Raw genomic sequence first — 21,280 nt, forward strand, 5'->3', positions numbered from 1 at the left:
GGCCCACCACTTAAAAACCACATGCTACGGTGCCCAAATCTGAATTTAGGTGCTCAAATGAACTCAAACTGAAGCAATTCAGTAAAGGCCAACACTTCCTCCATTTTAGGGGCTGGGACCTCCAGTAAAAGGCCTAAATACTCTCCAAGAGTTGGGGAACAACATATCAAGAGAGTGGAGTGGTAGGCCCTGGGATTGACCCAGGACCAGTGATTAAATGTACCCCACTGAAAAATAGCAGATCTACAAGCTCGTAGCGTGGCACTCGGTGCCGCACTACGAGCTTGTAGATCTGCCCAAAGTTGAAGGGCTTCAACCTTGGGTACTGGGTATATACAGTACAGTACCAACCAACTGGTAAGACTGGGGGCCGCAAGACCAAAAGCCTACAAGTACTGAACAGAATGTACGTTTAGTATAATAACAGAATTGTTATGTATTGCTAATGCTAAATACTTTAACTATAAAAGGTATGAACTCTTCTGTGGCGCCACCTGCATTTCCTATCTCTGTCCTGCAGGGGGCTGGATGCATTGCTCCATGCACCAAAGCTATTATATTACTACTATACGAACTTAATTTACTACAGTAATACTCATAGCCTATTATGTCAATCGAACTTTTACCTGCTGTAGTGGGACTCTGATGATAGCATCCCTTCCCTTAGTGGAAATAGATCGAGCTACAACATGACATGAAAGGTATATTGTCATGTCAAATGATTACCCAGCAGCATAACCTGGGGATGTTAAGGTCTGGTCATTGTGCAGGCAGAAATATTATAGTAAAGGAATACATAAAAGAGAAAAAAAAGGAAAAGAACATTTACTACCTTGATACGTCTTTATTGATCCCAGTTAAGTGGGGAATTCAGGTTTAGCAGCACAGCAGACATTACAACCAAGAGATTCGAATATAAAAGTAAATGACCAAACGTAGTAGACTTAAGAGTCGACTACCTACCCCTCAGGACTGACTCGGACAGCTTAGTGTACAAACAATTTAAAAATAAAAACCTTTAGGCATAAAGGTTTTTTTCATAAAGGCAAGTATAAGAAACAATCTATCACCAGAATATGAACAACCTGGATATCTGTACATCAAAGAAACAAAGATACTGAGTGCTGTTGAATAGAGTATGTGATAACTTACTCCAGGTGGATGTGTGGTTCTCACAAAGCCTTTACACTAGTATAAGGACGATTGAACCTAGGTTGAATAATCCCTCTAGCTACGCCCCGAGGAAGACCCACACATGTCAAAAATGTCTGACCTTATATGGCTTTTAATGTTTTTAATTTGATATTGGGCTCATTGTGCTTGGAAGTTACGCAGAGGGCTTGTCTGTCTTCATATATCTATAGTATATATATACAGACTGTCAAGAGTGGATGTGAGGCTGATATAATTATGTCAGCCAGCCTACACAGTAGGTATAATGGATCATATATTATGTACAGTCAATCAACAGTGAATATAATGAACAATATTCAATCTATTGATAGTGAAACCCTGAGAGCAGTTAACCCAAGCAGGCAACTGTCAGGATACTTTAGTCCGGTACAAGAACACATCTTGTGCCAGGGAAGACACGGCTCATTAATGCAATAATATAAATTCCCTCCATCAAGGACACAAATACCCACTAAAGATGATGGTTGTAAAGGGAGGTGTAACACCCCACATTCTAGTAGAATCTCGTACCACAATAGAGCCCGTAGATAATTATTCAGGTACAGTAAGTGATTATTTTTGTTAAAATAATTGTTAAATAGCTTAGTAATCATTGCTATCCACCCGTTTCCCAATGAGCTTACTGGGGTGAATGTGGGTTTCACTTCCTCCACACATCCATGTCTGCTTATTATAAGTGACTTTTGGCTTGTTTCTGTAAAGTCGCTTGTAAATATTGATAGCTGCTGATTGTGTGTGTGTGTGTGTGTGTGTGTGTGTTTTAGCTTGTTTGTGTAATTGCTTATTTGGGCTTGCTTCCTAATGTAGTTCTTCCTAATGTACTAATGCCGTATAAGCCACACAATTTTCCCAAGATTTTCATAATAAAATGGCTTTTTTCAGAGAGACAACTCATGAGAAATTCTACTTCATTATCGGCATTTCTCTGTCCCAGCAACACTCTCTCGCGGTATCTAGCACCATAGGTCGTCCGCAAGATTTGCTGCCTGATGTCAGCGCCCACTTAGGGGACAATTTGTAGGATGGGTACCATGTCGCCTCTAATGGCTCCAATCAGGATGGACTATCTTCCTAAATTAACAATCTTTGGCTACAGCCAAGAGGAAGAGGAAGTGATGCCCACATTTCACGCAAAGGCTCATGGGACACTGGAATCACGTGGATAGTGTTTGTTCAGAACAGTAGTCTCCCTGTCTCTCCAGCTCTTTACAGAAAATGCATTTTCAGGTCGGGGTATCGATTTTATCCAATCAGGAGAGAAAACTCACACAGGATTGGCAAGAATGGCAACCCGACCTGTAAATGTATTGTCTGATTATTAAAGAGCTGGAGATACAGTAAACAAACACTATAGCAATGGTTACTAGCAGAATATTGTGTTAACGTAACAGAGTTTAGTGGGTTCCACTTGCTCAATCAGTAATGACATTTCTTATTGGTTAGTGGGCGGCACCTCATTGAATAATACTGGTGTCCACGTTTAGAGTGGTGTCAGTCTAACATGAGACATGCCCATGGTAAGATGTGTTCCGGACCTCAGCACACTATATTTACCAGTCTAACATGAGACATACCCATGGTAAGATGTGTTCCTCAGCACACTATATTATCAACAAGAGTCTGTATGGTTTACTGTGATGAATACTGGTTATTCTAAACATGCTAAATGTACCAACATGAAGTGGTGATGTTTTGTGCATGTTTTGAATTAGTTATCTTGCCATACAAAACTGTAAACTGTTTATAAAAACATGCTCTTGGTCACGTTGCTAATTCTGTTATAGATGTGCTGAGGATTGGGTGTGTTAAACAGACAGAAGCTGACCAGATACGTCTGTGTATTTTACCAGATTAAACTGTCAACAAAGAGAGAAGTCGTCTGGAACTTCATTATTCCACAACACAAAGCAGATCAAACGTTACATTAACACAATGTGTTTTGTTTTAACCAAATCATAATCATCTATCCTACCTATTCATCATCATCATCGTCGTCATCACTGTCGTCATCAACATAATCATCGTAGTAATGATCATTCCTCAGCTTGAGAGGTAGGTGGTACCTACCGGGAACATGGCTGCAACCATCAGGCTCCTGTCCCACAGTTTCCCATGTGTCCATCTCTTCACAGTAGCGCTCGATTGTCAGGTGACGACTACATGAAGAGAGACCAATAGCCATGAGAGACATTTCTGGTGTGGTAAAGAACACACCTTTCCCCCTGCATTCATGAAGCAGTAGTGTCTTACCTGAAGTCATCCCGCCCTCCTACAACATAGATATTTCCATCCAACACACCCACACTATGCCCGTTGAAGCGTTGCATTTGCATGGGGGCACACATGGTCCACAGGTTGGTCTTGGGGTTGAAACACTCCACCGTGTTTTCAATGACCAGAAAGGGCCCGTCGATCTGGTGCCTTAAATTATAATAATTACGACCACCTATAGATAAAGAATTAACAAGATGGTGAATGTTAGTTAGTATAAAACAGGGGTAACTAACCAGTCGATTAGGAGTTGTGAAGGGCAGGCAGGCAGGCATGTAGCATACGCAAAGTCTCTCTGTTAGTGCCCACAAAGAGTGAGCTCAAATCAATACCCTTGTGTCCATATTTCACTCTGATATCTTGTGTGTGTATCTTGTGTATCCAGTATGTGCTGTTCGTTTTGTATACCAGTCTCACAAAACCGCTGTTCAGGTGGTATGCGGCTCCATCTTCCCATTTCCACACACAGTCTATGAGCGGACAATCAAAACCGTGTAAAGGTTATCCTCAAATAGTCCTCAATGTAAGGTGTACTGCTGGTGCTGGTATAGAGTGGGTGAACAGATAGATCTGGGTTGATGGCTTGGTACGTCTTATATCTTGTTCCCTCTTTGGATTGTAATTTATGAATCATGTCATCTTGTTTTTCCATTATCTCAGATAAATGAGAATACATGACATGGTTCTCCTTCTCCAGCAATTGAAGAACATACCACAAGGGGTCATCAAGCATGCCATTTCGCTGCTGTATGTTGGTGAAGAACCTGGCTTGCTTTTCTCTCACCAAAGCTTGCACTGAAGGCAGTCCTAACACGTCGATCATCCGAGCCTCTTAACAATTTGACAAAATACCGTAATCGTATTCCCCATCTGACTGCCTAGTTTTAAAGGCTAACCTTTGAAGAACCACCCCGCCGACATCATCGTTCCATTTCATGAAAAACCACCTTAAAATGTGGGATAGTTTGTCGTCGTGTTGAAAAATAATCCAAATTGCCGATCAACAACAAAGAGCGGAGGAGGAGCGCTCCTGTTGCGCGCCGCCATTGCAATAGGTATTAGGAATGCATTGGGCCTCAATTTCCCAGAAGCCTTAGCAAGCCAGTGCGACTGATCTTGTTCCGGTAACATCATCCGAACGCATCACCTATCCCACTCAGTCTTATTAACCCATTTTAGACCTGAGGCCGATTCTACAAAATATCTTCTAAATCTGAAAAATTCTGAAAAACCTATGTTTCTATGACAGTGGCTCTCACACTATTTAATTTCAAGAACCCCAAAAATTATATGTAATTGGCTGCCGACCCCCATCTGAAAATATGTTGTTCCAGGGACCCCCCAGAAGCAAAGATTTGAGTTAAAACTTTCGCTCTGAAAGAATATTCAAAGATTTGTGCCACATTATTGCGATTAAAAAAAAATAACAGATCTACAAGCTATTTGGTGTCTAAGCTTGAAACCAGATATGGCTCCCTCAAATGATTTGTGCATATTTGTATTGCTACTAGTGTTGAGGATTTCTTGTATGAAAGTTCTTGTATGTCTTGTGTTGATAGGACCACAATGGAAACAAGCCCTCCGGGATTTTTGTGTTAAATCGTTCCGCTGTACTTTTTGCAAACTGCTGTGTCCCTGATAAAGTGCCTGATGAAAATAGATTAATTCAAAGCATTGTTTAACTTACAAATGATGTATTATTATACTGTTATTATTATTAACTGCCAAGGACGAATTTGGACAAGATTTTTCCAAAGGCCCTCACTCGATTCCCAGTGAAGCGAGAACAACGAAACCACATGGTCCCAAAACTCGCCTCCCATCCACTTCCTTTTTCTAGAACGCCCATATTTCCTTCCTTTATCGTTCCACTTTAGCGCCGACCACCATTGCATTTTCAATGGTCTCTAACTATTGGACATAAGCGAACCTCTCTTGGATTATCAACGATCGGGGATGCGATCGTAGTAAAGAACAAAAAAAACAAAAAAACAGGACGGAAAATTATTTTCAGACCCCCACCATGCACCCCCCGCATTGATTTCATAAATGGCCCATATGAAGTCCTCAAGACGGAAATCTGTCCCCAAGACGGAGAACTTTAAGCCCTGGTGACTACTTTAAAAAAAAGCTTGGCAGTGGCTAAACGCAGCAAGACTGGCAGTCGCTATTTAGAAGTAAAAATTACAATTACCAGATGCAACATTAAAGCGATGAATACATTAACACAATACTAATTAGTAATTACAATCCAATAATACAATAGTGAAATGGGCCATTCTGCATAATGAGTATGTTTGGTAGGGCAAGCATATTTTTATGCCAGAACTGTTGGTAATTGTACTATTATCCTCAAGTAAAATTTAGATTGCAGGACTTTTGCTTTTAAAACTTCTACATTCGGTATTGCTACATTTACACAGTACATGTACAAAAGTAAAAACAGGTGTGATACCTATAGCATATATCTTTCCATTCAGGGCGCAGACAGCTGGAAGATCACGTAGAATCTGCATAGGAGGGACTTCTGTCCAAACGGATGTTTCAGGGTTGAACTTGGCCACCTGGGCTAGGTTTGGATTTCTAGGAGTTCCTAGGAACAAAAATACACACTGAAGTTGCAAATGCATCTCAAATCTGCACCTACTTCATTAACGGTGGTGGTTACAACGGGTATGGTTGTTAAGACGTTTTAAAAACAACATTGGCATTGACCGGCGTTTGACCTGAGTGCTGCCACACTCGCATGTGACACACACACACACACACACACACACACACACACACACACACACACACACACACACACACACACACACACACACACACACACACACACACACACACACACACACACACACACACACACACACACACACACACACACACACACACACACACACACACACACACACACACACACACACACACACACACACACACACACACACACACACACACCAAGTCTTTGCTGATTATGTTTGACCTACAGTACATTACATACAAAAACACAACTTCATGAAACCCAGCAGGTTGCATAAACCTGTTCTATTTACATACCAATGAAATAGAGCAGTCCATCCAGCGCCACTACGTCCACTCTATTGCAAATAGAATCAAAATAGGCTGCCACACCGACAGACTCCATAAGCTGCCAGGTGTTGGTGTAGGAGTCATAGCGATCGATTGAGTCTTCACTCTTCTTATCGCCCCGGCCACTAACTGCAAACATATATCCCCCCAGCATCACCATGCCTATGTTGGGTTGTGCAGGGAAGAAATATGAATAAACCTGATGTTTAGAAGTGATTGCCTTGATGCATTATATGCAGCCTCTCATTCAGGTTGAATTTGAAATTGCAGTTCAACTAATATGATGCTGTGCAATAATTAAACATTCTCATAAACAATAAATGTCATACATTTTGGAAATCATGCTTGAAAAGCTAAATCCCCAAAAAAACATTTTCCATACTTAATGCTGTGATGTCAGGAGTGTAAGTAATATTACATTACTGCTGCTTGACCGCACTACTCTACTAATTTAGGGAAATGTACTGTACATATCATTAAATTACATAAAATGCTATATTTAAAGATAGAGTGCTGTGATTTGATTTTTGTATTTTTTCCAGTTTGTGAGGTGACACTACACTGCCTCCGCACAGATGTTCTGTCCTAATTTCTGACTTCATCATGCATCTCGTTTAGAATATTAACGCTTCTTAAGTGAGAACAGACTTACGACGGTGATGTAGTAAAGGAAGATTTCACCTCCCGGTTTTGGGGGAGATGAAAGGCGGGGGTTTACAGAGTAAAATCTCCTTCATCTGCTTGGCACACTAGTGCCTTTATTCTGAAAAATTCCCTGGCACCCACGATTTTGTGGAGAAAAATAAAACGTTTGGAGTTAATAAAATACCCGCATTAGCATGAAGACAACTAGCTTTCTACCATTCTAGCTGCATTTTACTGTGGGAGCCACTGGGATGGGTGGGGAAGATGGAGAACAATTCAAGGCCAACATGTATGTTGGGACAGGATTTTAGGCTGATTCAGGGTACATTTTGGTGTGGATTTCTCCTTTAACAGTAGAAACTAGAAAGGAAGCCTTTCGGAGCATTGTGAATACAGCTAATTTTGAATGCTACATGTACAGTATAATATTGTACCAAGTACTTGGAACTGATTCTGTATACCTGTACAACCTTTTCAGAATTTCTAAATAATTCCCATAATTAATTACACACACACACACACACACACACACACACACACACACACACACACACACACACACACACACACACACACACACACACACACACACACACACACACACACACACACACACACACACACACACACACACACACACACACACACACACACACACACACACACACACACACACACACACACACACACACACACACACAATATTTGATAGTTTCGGGTGTGACAGTACAGTACAGTACAGTAGAGGGACCCCCACACGGTAACTGTCATTTCTCGACCGTTTCTGACACGGGGCGGCTCGCCGGAATTTTGAGCACATGATCTGCTCAAAAGTGGGACACCAGGGTTAACGTGGTTAAATTCAAATGTCACAGTTTGACAATCTTACTGAAGTTACTGCGTTCCACATTCATGGGAGCCAACTTCAACCAGGAGTCATCTTGAACATCATAGCGCCACATCTCTCTGCTGTATCTATGGGCTGAATCATCACATCCACCGGCAAAATACAGATAAGAGCCTATGGTGGAAGAGCAGAATTCAAACTATGAAATTGAAATGTCATCATTATATCTTCCATCTTCTTCATTAAAAAAGAAATCACCAAAACAGTTCCAGTGTGTCTAATGCCTGTCAAACAGTATGTGCATGCTCATCACTTGCTAGTGGTTTGGGATTGTCCATTAATACCATCTTATGTAGGTTTACGATGGCCAGCTTCCACCAAAATTATGGAGCCCAAATAAACTTCAGATCGTACTGAATAATACTATACTATTGATATATATAGCAATGCTAGCTAACCTATGATCACAGTTGCCAATTATTCAGAATTGACCTACTGTACCGCACCTTTAAAAAGTGATTCTAGTTATAATGGCTTGATAAAAGAACCATCACAATAATAATACCCCCAAGCACTGCTCTCTCCTTGTCATTTAGAGATGATATAGCTATACTACGCAGTATGCAGATTATTTTGACATTGCTGCTTTTTCTTCCCGGAATTTAAAAAACATGATTTAGATAGCCGTTAACCTATCCAAGTTGTTTTTAAGGACTACAGTACATTGATTTCTTCACACTCTACTTACTGTAACTATTTACCCTGTTTGTTGACTAGGCTTCATGACATTTACTCTGATTTCACAGTTGTTAAGTAGCTCTGGATAAAAGCATCTGCTACTGTAAATGCTTCAATTGAAAATTGTACCCTATAGGCCTATCTCACAGCCCGCTTTCCACGCCCACTTCCGGTAAATAGTGGTGTCATTTAACATTAGCATTTACACGTTTTTTTCTCTGGAGAATCTAAGTACATTTTCTAATGTAAAAATATGACAGACCAATATTATTATGAAGCAAACAAGATGGTAAATCAGCTCGAACAGATAGAACAAACCTTACCTTGAGAAAACAAAAGTTGTAGACTTCTTAAATTACCTCTGTTAACATGTAGCGTCTATGGAGTGACGTCACGCTATCACCACTAATCCCGAAAGGGGGCGTATTAAGGGGGCGGGGAAATTCTGTGAGATAGGCTTATTGTCTCATAGGACACATTACAAGTTGATTGACTGTGATGGTAATCCTCACCTGACATAACCACAGCATAGCTGGTTGTTGTCAAGGGCAGACGTCCCAGAGTCCTCCACTGACTGGTCAGGGGATCAAAGCTCTCAACTTTGTGCCCCTTTCTTTCTTGCCACAAATGCCTCGTCTTTCTCGTCTTTCTTTCCAACTCTTGCTTAGTCTTTCTTCCCACCGTCACAATCACTTCAACAAGCAGGGGAGAAGGATCAGGTGAGACAGTAGATTTAAGAGTTCAAGGAGAAATCACATTTATTTAATGAAAAGGGATCATCAAACAGGCATGATTCCGACCTTTGTTGAGTGTCACCTATTAACCACCCAAATAGCAAAAGCAGCATATTTGATATTAATTTAAGCAGATACGCCCCCCTTCCTATACAAAACCCATTGCAGACTGCCACGGGCAACTTTTACAACTTTTTTAGGGTTTTATTGATTAAGTTAGATCGCCATTGTCTGAATAGCTCTTGGTTGCTAGCCGATCGATAAACAGGTAATGATCCATCAGTGAAAAAGTTCCCCTCCGTCCACTTCAATGTTTCCCAGATTGCGTTTTTGTTCAAAACAAGCTTAATGAAAGATAAATGAAAAAAGTATGTGAAAAAACACAAGGAAAAAAGTACAAAGACATGCACATCCAACCCAAACTTGGGCAGGTGCTGAGCGGTGAGTAGTAGTATACACAGATAATGAAAAGAAAGTACTCGCACACTGTGGGCTCCGATGCTCGTCTCCTCACATATTAGCATGACAATATCGGGTTAAAAGTTACAATGGATTTGTATAGGAAGGATCAAATTAATGACTAATTAATTACTACTACTAATACTAATCTAATTACTGAATCTAGCAACTTAAAAACTGTGCGGTACGCCCGAGTGGACGATAAAACGACACAACATTATTTTTAAAGTGAAATATCCCTTTAACTTTGGTTGATTATTTCTCTGCTTCAATATACTGTTGGTGTTGTAGCTATGTTATTGTTGTTATAATTGCCAAATAACCAGCCACTTAGTTCAGGAGAAATTGGTATGCATTGTGACAGACATGACATCTATAAATGTACAAAATTGTCAGTTAAGGTTGAATTGTGAAATTGAAATGATGAAATCATGATGCAATAACAATTAAGAACACTGAATAGCAAACGTAAGTCATATTTGTATTGGCAGCAGATATGGAGGAATTTCAAGTATGCATGAGTTCAGCAGGGTACCTGTGGTCCTGCGTGGGTGTGCTGTGTTACAGTAGGGCCGCTCCTTGGCCTCAGAGATGAACCTCTGGCAGCCCTGCTGTTCTTTCACCACATCGAGACACTCAACCACAGTGTGGAGGTAGGAGGGACTGATGAGAGGCAGACGGATTTGCTCTAGCACCTTAAAGAACGCATAGAACACTAATTATTTACTAATCTAACTGCATATTGGTCAGTGAAAAACATAATAATGATCATGCATATCACCAGCAAGCACCATATTTAGATGCCAAGCATGTATAGAAGACATATCGATAGGAAGAGACGAGAGAAACAAGAAAACGACTGACTTTTTCAAAGCTCTGCCTGTGGGTAGGACACTTGTCCAACCACAGCATGGCAGCCTCAAACACCATGTCCTCTTTGGGCACATTGAGATGGTCACTGCCAAGAATCTCTGTCACTCTTTCCACAGAGAGAGAGAGGAACTCTTCCTATTGGTAGGGGAAAATATAGAGTAGATTTTAGATTAATATATTATTTTTTAAGACCCTAGTCCCATGCTTTACACTGAAGTAACTTGTAAATGTATATCCATTTAATTCACTGTTTGAATGTTTCTATCCAGGTCTGGGTCAGTTGTGGTGGTGACAGGTTGAGTAATAGTAATACAATAGGAGAAAAAAAGTCAACAGACAAAAAATGTGATTAGTGTATGATCCCTGACCTGATGGTAGATCTCAATGAAGTGTTCCAGAATGTAATCCATGCTGTGATCTTCCAACATGTCACAGGAGTGGTCGTCAGCACAGCAGTAAATGTCTACACAGTTATCTATATCTATGTGACGCATCATGTAGTCACAGCAGGCCTCTCTAACAGCTGTGACATCCAACAGGTCTGATGCGGCTAGCAGGGCCTAGACCAAATGAACAAAATGGCTTTAAGCACCCTTGTAGGACAGAAATGGAGACAATGAATGATGTTTATGATGATAATACATTACCTGTACATTTGCGTTGGAGATGGACACCTTTGCAGTGTAGGCATAGTTCACCAACAAACCCATACTCTGAGGTTCCACTCCACTCATGGTCACCCTTTCCTGTGTGGACTCCCTCATGCCAGATGTAAACATTGACTGTGCAGATTGAAAACAATTATGGTTGGCTTGGTGTGTCTATGTAGAAGACCTTTCTTATTTATATAAGTAATACATTCATTAATTGGATATAGCATGATGATTGGTTGACCTGAACGCCAAGGCAGAATTGAAAATGTTTACTATAGTAGGCCAATAAATGTGTGTATTTATTTACCTCAAAGTATGAGCTAAAGGAGGCCAGTACATAACGATGGCAGGGGAAGTCCTGTCCATCACAGCACAGAATTACATCACATAAGGCACTGTTGAGCCGCAGCCTGTTTAGGCCCTCTAACACCTTGATGGGATGGCTGGGTTCCTCAAACATCTCAGTCGTCAGTGAGGATAGAGGTACACTGGCGCTGTCCTCCTGAAGTGCAACAACAACATCCAGAGGGAGATTTAAAATCAGACAAATAAACAACTATTCATCTGTGAATAATGTTGCTGTGCTTGTATGTCAACTGTCAACACACTGCAGCTTGCAGTGCCTTGCACACCAACAATGCAGGACACCAACAGCTGTCTGAACACACGTACGCAGTACACACACTCACATGGTAAGAGTCCAGTCTCATTATCTTAGCAGCCTGTGGTGATTCTCTCTGGCTGTCATCATCCAGGATGTTGTCAGCCATGTCTGAGGTGAGGTGTGTGGAGTGGGTTGTGTCTGCAGAGAGAAGACACAACATTACGGTTACATGTGGTTAATTTAAATTATACCACAGGTCGTTTCGAGGAAGCAATCTGATTGGTTGAAACAGCCTTCTAGCCGTGGATTAAACCAGCACCATTCACCACCTACCCTGGGCACCATTTAATTTAGGGTATATGATCCTGTCGGGAGCGGATGATATCGTTACGTCATGTTGTAGTATTGTTTTGTAGTCGACAGGCAGGAACAACGGGGCGGCAACTTCCTTTTCCCTCAAACCGATTTCTCAATAAAAGCTACAGGCTACGAGAGCTTTTATTGAGAAAAATCGGTTTCAGCTTCAGTGATGCTTCAGTGATGCTTGCGGAACTTGACTACGTCTCGTTCCTGACCGCATCACTGTCGTGGCAATAATCACGTTAAACCACACCCTCTCGTGTAATATTGCTTAATTAAACTTCACGAGGAAACTCGCTTTAAAAGATTGTGAGTGACTTCAGGTGTAATCACAGAAGCATTACATCATACACTCACAGGCAATTTTTGACTGGATTTGGGACCAATGGGAGCCTTGACCACCCCCTCCAGCTTGGTGGTATAAAGACGTGCCCCACCCATTGAACTCACTTTTGTGAAACTTCTCATGGTGCTAACACAGCATCTTATCTCTGCAGAACGCAGAGATAAGATGGTGGCGTTGAGGAGCAAGCGTTGACTCCAATATCAGCCCAAGCGAAGTGTGCAGTGGACGCCGCCATGGCGGCCTCAGCAAACTAGGCGCCAGGTGAAGCGGCGGCGGATATTCCACACTCCCCTCCCCGACATTGTGCTAAGCCCGCACATGGTTCCTCCTGGGACAAGGAAATGGACAAAGAACATCCCCTCCACGACACCCCAAATGATTCCGCCAACAAAGGTGAGGAGTCCATGTAGGAGGGCGGCGGCGACGACGGAAGCCGTAACTTATAGCGAGTAGTCCGATTCGGACTCCTCTGAAGACAAGCCCAAGACGATCGGCGGCCATTATGGATCCCCTCATTTCGAGGCCCAGCTCAGGCCACAGGCCCAGAAAGCAGTGGAAGCAGCAAGGACCCCCGGGCCGAAGCTACACCTGAAGCCTCTGCCCTAGACCTAGCCCAGCCAACTCCCCAGCCCGTCCTACAAATGGACCGCTAGGAGCTGATAGACGTCTTAAAGAAAGCTACTATTCGCTGCAGCCTAAAGTGGCCTACCGAAGAGACTCCAGCAGTGGCTGCTGAGGGCTCGACCTGGGACGACTTGGACAGTGGCCATGAGTTGGCCGGCAGCTCCTCCCAATGGCTAAGGGCCTTGTTCCAGTGCTAAGTGCGTCGTGGGAAAATCCCAACACCTTCACCTTCCCCCCCATCCCACAAGATCCTTGACTGCGCTGACATGAAGGACACAGGCCTGGAGGGCATGCCCGGGATGGACAAGCAGTTGGCAGCCCGAGGCACCGTAGCACAAGGAGCCCTCCTTTACCCTCCCAACAGGAAATGTCCCTCATTGCTAAGAAGGCCTACTGGTCCCTGACGCTCGCCGTTAAGGCCATTAACGCCATCACCCTGCTCCAGGGCTCCACTTCACACATTATGAAGACAATGGGAGATGAGCCAAAATTGGAGCACTTGCTTGAGTTACGGAGGATCCACAAGGAGACGCCGTTTCTCACTAAATACAACAGAGATATTTACAATAATACTCTCTCTCTCTGTGTGTGTGTGTGTGTGTGTGTGTGTGTGTGTGTGTGTGTGTGTGTGTGTGTGTGTGTGTGTGTGTGTGTGTGTGTGTGTGTTCGCTACTACTACGAGGTCGACAGATTGCTGCTTTATACAGTATACTGTATATAATCAAATCAATAGAATCTAATATATATATATTATATCTAATGATTTGATTTGTATTGTGAGTGTGTCATTTAACCTGACTCCACTGTCTGAGAAGTAAAGTATTTTCTTGCAACAACTGTGATTATTTCAGACAAGATATAACAATTATCTTAGCAGCATCAGCAGTAATTTTTGATGAATTGAACATGGTGGACCCTCTTGTAAACAAGTGTAATGCTTAATTTGGTCGTCCACTCACTCACAGTTAACAGTCTTTGTATTGAGTTTGTGCTGGAAATGTACTGTAATTCTGCAAACTGTTAATACATATTTCAATCAATCAATCAACCTGGTGATCAAATAATTAATTTGGAGGAAATGGATCAAGCAGAGATGGAGTGTTGGTCTAATATCAAACTGTTGTCTTATTGACCCTTAAATCCTTCCACATCACCCATAGCTAGCACAGCTCCCTCCAGGCAAAACACAATTAATGCGTGCATATTCTTCCTTTACTCACACGTTTATTTAGCTTCTCTTACACTAGCTCTGGTCCATAGAACTCTTACACAAATCTTATATCAGCCTTAAAATACAACGTGCAAGTACAAACAACACGCATGACGATGATACAGTTACAAACCAAATACACATACCTCGTTGTTTCTAAACGGAACGAGTCCAACCAAGCGTGGAAAGTCTGGTGACGCAAGGTTAGTACACACCTCACATGTAGTGCAACTCGGCAAGGGAAGTGGTCCGTTGACCGTTAACAAATGTTAATTCAATAAACAATGGAATTTTCACTTTTAGACTATAAACTTAGCATACATTACAACAAACTTTGCTCCCGCTGGTCCTCTTCAAAGATAGCCAGGTGTAACCACTACATTTCTCCTCCTCTGCTAATGACAACACGTCTACCTAAAGTTCCGGGACGCAAACGTAAATACCCTTCCCACCTGGGTTACCTGACTGTTTTCCCACATGGTGCAAACAAAACAAAGTCCATGAAATAAATCATGCAAGAAATAAGGAAAATAAAAACAATAATTAATATTATGGCAGTCAAATCTATTTATAATACCAATTGGCTATATCAATTAAAACACAATTAATCAACAACAACAAATACTGCAGGTGAGGAGTCTGTCTCGAGAGACTAGGATTTGTGTAACCTGCAGGGGGAGCTATTACATTACATTACATTACAGTCATTTAGCAGACGCTTTTATCCAAAGCGACTTACAATAAGTGTATTCAACATAGGTAGGGAACAAAAACTACTAATCACCAGAAGTCTTTAGTGCATTTTCTGCAAAAACAAGCAACCAAGAGTATACCTAGCGCTAAGGTAAAAGTGCAATATATCAGCTACCTATTTCCTTAACCGGATGAGACAAAATAGCTAAATCAAATGAGCATGAGCTAAAACAATTAAGTGTATCGACTAAACAAGATCCAATAAACAATACAACAATAGAAAACAAACGTTCGTACAACTAGTTAACAACAAGTAGGTCAGGCAGAGAGGAAGGGTAGTGTTTCCTGAAGAGGTGGGTTTTCAACCTGCGGCGAAATATGGGCAGTGACTCTGCTGTCCTAACATCAGTGGGGAGTTCATTCCACCACTGTGGGGCCAGAACAGAAAAGAGTCGTGACCGTGTGGATCGGCCAGAAGGACCCTTGAGTGACGAGGCAATCAGTCGCCCCGAGGTGGCAGACCGAAGTGGTCGGGCAGGGGTGTAGGCATCGACCATAGCCCGGAGATAGGAAGGAGCTGTTCCTTTCACTGCCCTATAGGCTAACACCAGGGTTTTGAACTGGATGCGGGCCGCTACGGGGAGCCAGTGTAGAGAACGGAGAAGGATACCAACATTCCAAGAAAGCAGGGCTGAGGGGAGCTTTTGTAAAACAGCTTTAGAAATAGCCTTTACCCTCCTCACTGCTGGGTGTAGTCATGTTCATTGGACAATATCAGCACAATCTAGTCCATTGAGAACTAAATTCTTGAATTTATTCATACAGCTAGCGGATATGTTAATCGCACCTAAAGTTTCTCGATCTGCATGTATTCTGATTTGGCCTTCATGCCAAACAATTAATTTATGTAATAGAATGCTTTATGGACTATGTTAATGCATTTCCCTTCATATAGAAATAAATAATGTTTTCAATTACACATAGGCCTACAACTTTGTTTAAGTTCATCAAGTGAAATAAGATGTACTAAAAGTAATAAAATGTACTCATTGGGAGATCTAGCACAGCACAGAACTGACAAAACTGCTAAAAATGGCGGAATCCATACGGAAACAATAGGGGTCTACGCCCTCCGGGCTTGACCCCTAATAAATAAATAGGCAGAGGTTTTCAGTGGCAACTTCAACAATTTACAATTTAGGCATTTAGCAGACGCTCTTAATCCAGAGTGATTTACATTAAGCAGTAACAAAAAGCATGGCAATACATCACATACATAAAAACTAGTTATCATGAAACATGTTTAAGCTAAGAACGTAACAGTGGAGTATCTATATAATGAAACTATATATATATATAAACTATACATAGGCTACTATACAATACTATACTATACATATGTAGGCCTACTATAAAGTGCTATGACTACCGGTACATAAAATGCAATTATAGTGCTGTCTACTATAAAGTGCTATGACTACATAAAATGCCCTCTACAACCCTTCTACATTTTAGTATGTAGGAATACTAGTAGGTTTTCAGTGGCAATACTGTATCATATGTTTACTGTACGATATTGTATCACTATATGACTTCAAGGTTTCAAGGTAAATAGACAACAGCAGGCACAACATCTTTAGGCCTACTGGGTGGCTAGGAGGGTGTTTCCATCTTCTAAAAATCCAGGGAGGCTTTAGAGTGGGTACATTTGTTTGTCTGGTGTTTAGGAACTACACAGCTTTGTGAGGAGGCTGTGCTGGTGGTTGGATGGACATGGAGGTTGGACCATAGCAGAGTATATTTAACTGGTGGGTGGGCATGCCAGGCTGTCCTGTCAGCTGATGATGGGCGTATGTGGTTAAAACCTCAACGTATTTACTCTGGTGTTGGATAATTCTACCATGTTGTTCTCTGGGGTATGTTATGTTTTCTATTGTATTGAGACTATCTCCAGTACTATACATATTTTGTATGGGCAATAACCCCACTTGGTTCACTTGATATTCTTTAAAGTCAACTTGAAATCCGTCCGTATTGTGGAACATAACATTGAGGGAGAACTGTGCGTGTCTCAGCCAATCACAGTGATGCGATCTAGGTTGAATGTTACTGAATGGAGCTTTGCAACCTCCAGGCCTCCAGCCTTTTACCAGCATGTGAGTGCTTAATTTCAGGCATGGTGAGCCACAATGATCATCTGCCTGAAAGTCACCTCGTCTGACCACAAAGTAAAACATAGCGTACAAGGCAGTGCTGATATCAGGATTCGATCTCACCTCAAATGTTTTCATACTGTTTTAGCTGTAAAATTTGATCTAAATATTCTGAAGGGCTTATTACATGCACACATTGCACTTGATTTATGCACCCAGGTATTGCCTGCTGTTAGTAGTTTTCTGCTGGTGAAGCCAAATAGTACCAGCACATCTCTTTCATCCACATTAGCCTTAATTCCCTGCAGGGAAGTAGCATTGGGTGCAAGCCTTTTGGTCCTTGCCACTATGACAAATGCAGACCAAGGTCACTACCACGCTAGACAGGAACGCCCAAAAACGTCACATCCGGTTTTGGGGTAAGAATTTTCTATGGCTGCCAATGCAACTTGGTCCAATCCTTAATCACATACGGACAAACATCTATGCCGATGCTATCTAACTTGCGGAGGTAGCGTGCCTTGTCCACGGGCAACAGATCTTACAACGTATGGCATGGCATACGTTTGATAATCGCTACTCTGCTCAATATTGTTTTAAAAATGCCGCAAATTGCATTGCAGTGAACGAGCGCAAATCACAACTTCCCCCGGTTGTGGGCGGAGTCACAGTTTGAGGCGCTGTTTACACGCCGTGGTGTCAGTGCACAGAGCTACGGTATCAAGATGTCTCCACAACACTGTTGGCTGAGAGGTGCACAGCCTTCCGCTTATGTTCTGCCTCCTTTTCCTGTTTCACTTGAAAATACATAATGAAGTTAGACGGGCGGCAGTGACTGGCCGGTAAAGACGCCAGATGGGAACGTGAGGTTCCCAGAGTTAGTGTTGAAGTGTCCTTGAACAAGACACTGAACCCCTAATTGCTCCCGATGTGCAGGTTGGTGCCTTAATTGCATGGTGTCATCCGCCATCGTTGTAGGTGAATGTCATGCACCATTTACCAGTTTAGATAGATAGCTGTGAAATGCCATTTCAGCTCGACCGTTACTGGACAGCCACAGGGTGGCACACATGAGCAGCTATTTCACTGAGATACTGCAATTATTTATGAGCTACAGGCAGTACTACTTGCCAACCAGTATAGCGGGGCAGATAGTGGAAATAATTCTTCACTTGCGGATACAAGCACCAAAATTGGTACACATACTCCTTAGGGATGGCTCTTTTGATAAAACCATTGTGCCAAATAAAATTTCAATATGGCGGCCATTGAATATACAGTAATATTGCATTTCGCAATAAAATCCCATAGACTTGTCCTATTTGAATGATCTTGGTGTCAAATCATACATTTTTCACTATGTAGAATCCAAATTTGGACCCATGGACTTACTCACTGGCTTCCTTGTACCATATATCAGTCCCAGAATCCTAATATTCTGCTAAATTAGAGGTTTGTGTTATGTCTGACTCAGGTAAAATGGATGGTAGTGTATATCTTAATGTGTGTGTGTGTTGTGTGTGTGTGTGTGTGTGTGTGTGTGTGGGGGGGGGGGGGGGGGGGGGGGTCACAGATGTTGTCTAATAAACCCTGCATCTTTTAGCTAGATTACATGAAGTGTACCATGTATGATGTTCAGTTAGACAAACGCGCCTGAATTGACATGTTACCAGCACGGGAGAGCCGAGCCAATGGTAAGGGGGCTATACATGACTTATTCATGGTCTTACCAACATGGTGTACAGATCGCATGGGACTTAAATGAGGATGAACGATCGGGCTAGGTGTAGATTTTATTGTCGAACCTAGTCGTATCCCATACCTTATTGTGCATGATGGCGGTAAAAGGATAATCACTCTTCACTGAATACAGATAATGATCATACTGTGATACCTTGATTACCATTCACCAAGATGTCTAATATAGACACAGGACCGCCTAAATTCAACACTGACTGAATGTTGTCTTTGCAAAGAGAAGAATAGTATGAGCTCTCATCACCACATGCAAGACAATCACAACCACAACTAATATTCCCTTGGTGGCATTGAATAAACTCTGAGGAGGAACAAGGCGCAATATCACAAAGGTTGTCGCATTATGTTCAACAACACGAAACTGGAGAGAGTGAGAACCACAAAATGAAAAGCAGAGTGCTCAGCCAGTGGAATGCCAGACCAAGTGGAGTAGAACCAGCATTAAAAGCCAAACATGTTTCAGATGTGACAAAGATGTCGCATACTCTGAACTCACAAGAAAGCTATGATGATGAATCTCAATAAGAGAGTTGCAAGACTCAGTGGTGGAGATGTTATTGCACAGGAGCTCCAATACCACGCTGCATGCTTGGCAGACCTGTACAATAGAGAGAGGTCGTACCTCAGAGCCACAAAGAGACTGTAAAAGGAACATTCAACCGAAGAGGATGCCCAGTTGCCCACCTACAGGAATTCTCAGAGCTAGTCACATATCTAGTGGAGACCACCAGATCTGGTGAGGGTCCTTCAGTCCTCCGACTTGCAGACATATCGTTCACCTTTACGCCCAGTGCCTGGAACAGCTGGGTGTTACTGTTGATGCACCTGCTGTCAACTCCACAAGACTGAATGAAAAACTGCTGTAAGAAATACCAGATTTGGAGGGACTTGTGGTCCAGCATATATGTCTTTGTAAGATGTTAGCTGCTTTGCTAAGGACAATAGCTTCACTATAAGAGTCAGAGGCTTCTGACAAGCCAAAGCCTACATCTTTCTGGAAAGCCAAAAGAACATCCCTTCCCTGCTTGTGAGCATCCAACTCAGGTATTTCTGACAGCATGAGTTTTTCCTTCAGTCTTGTGGAGTTGACAGCAGATGCATCAACACCCAGCTGCATTCCAGTGCTTTTCGTTTTGTGATTCTCACTCTCCAGTTTCGTAATGCGACAACTTTTGTGATATTGCGCCTTGTTCCTCCTCAGATTTTCTTCAATGCCACCACCATCATCAAGTCTGTCTGGATACATTTTATTAAAATGCATCTCATTCATTGTGTGATAGAGGGGAATATTAGTTGCAATCATAGTGTAGCCATCATGTTGTGATGGTCTTGCATGTGATGAGAGCTCTTTACTATTCTTCTCTTTGCAAAGACAACACTTGCGAAAGGGAAATTCTTGGCCGAAACTGAATACCGAATATAGGAAACAGTTGGCCGAAAACCGAATACCGAATATACAAATATGATTAATATTATATATCTTTTTTCCTACCATTGCTGTCATGGTCGTACCTTAAACCTACCTGATTTATGGCAAAAGGAATGGTTATGGCAAAACTTAACTTAAATAATAATCACTATTATAACATACATAAAACATTTACATTTACTCAGCTCTTTTGAATGCATTAATTGCATACACTATTCGGTGATATATTTTCTGCCTATTCGGGCTGAAACCGAATAGGCCGAAAATGCATTTTTAGCCATTTTCTGCCGAATATTTTCTGCGGACGAATATTCGGTGCATCACTAATCTACACCTAGCCCGATCGTTCATCCAGTATCATTTAAGTCCTGTGCGTTCTGTACACCATCTTGGTAAATGGTAAATGGTGCATTTATATAGCGCCTTTTATCCAAGGCGCTTTACATAGATTGTGCATTACATTCACCCATTCACACACACATTCATACACCGATTGCGGCGGAAGCCATGCAAGGTACCAACCAGCACATCGGGAGAAATTTGGGGTTCAGTGTCTTGCCCAAGGACACTTCGACATGTAGAGAGGAGGAGCCGGG

The 21,280-nt window shown here is 42.0% G+C and overlaps 1 protein-coding gene across 4 annotated transcripts; it reads right to left on the reverse strand.

Moving 5' to 3' along the window:
• Positions 1-837: 837 nt before the first annotated feature.
• Positions 838-15,075, reverse strand: LOC306929014 (kelch-like protein 24). Of its 4 annotated transcripts, XM_079509346.1 has the most exons (14): positions 14,973-15,057; positions 14,798-14,841; positions 12,197-12,309; positions 11,815-12,009; positions 11,502-11,636; positions 11,223-11,414; positions 10,846-10,989; positions 10,517-10,676; positions 9,301-9,480; positions 8,093-8,224; positions 6,526-6,720; positions 5,921-6,058; positions 3,445-3,640; positions 838-3,350 (listed from the first exon to the last, which is right to left on the reverse strand). In XM_079509346.1, exons 3-14 carry the CDS (start codon positions 12,275-12,277, stop codon positions 3,167-3,169), a joined length of 1,932 nt encoding a protein of 643 aa, XP_079365472.1. In that variant the 5' UTR covers positions 12,278-12,309; positions 14,798-14,841; positions 14,973-15,057; the 3' UTR covers positions 838-3,166. The 4 variants fall into 4 exon arrangements, with proteins under 4 accessions (XP_079365472.1, XP_079365473.1, XP_079365471.1 ...); XM_079509347.1 differs by lacking the exon at positions 14,798-14,841 and having other exon boundaries at positions 14,973-15,075; XM_079509345.1 differs by having other exon boundaries at positions 14,798-15,043.
• Positions 15,076-21,280: the final 6,205 nt, after the last annotated feature.

The sequence above is a fragment of the Electrona antarctica genome, assembly GCF_951216825.1.
Source record: "Electrona antarctica genome assembly, chromosome: 9".
NCBI lineage: Eukaryota > Metazoa > Chordata > Actinopteri > Myctophiformes > Myctophidae > Electrona > Electrona antarctica.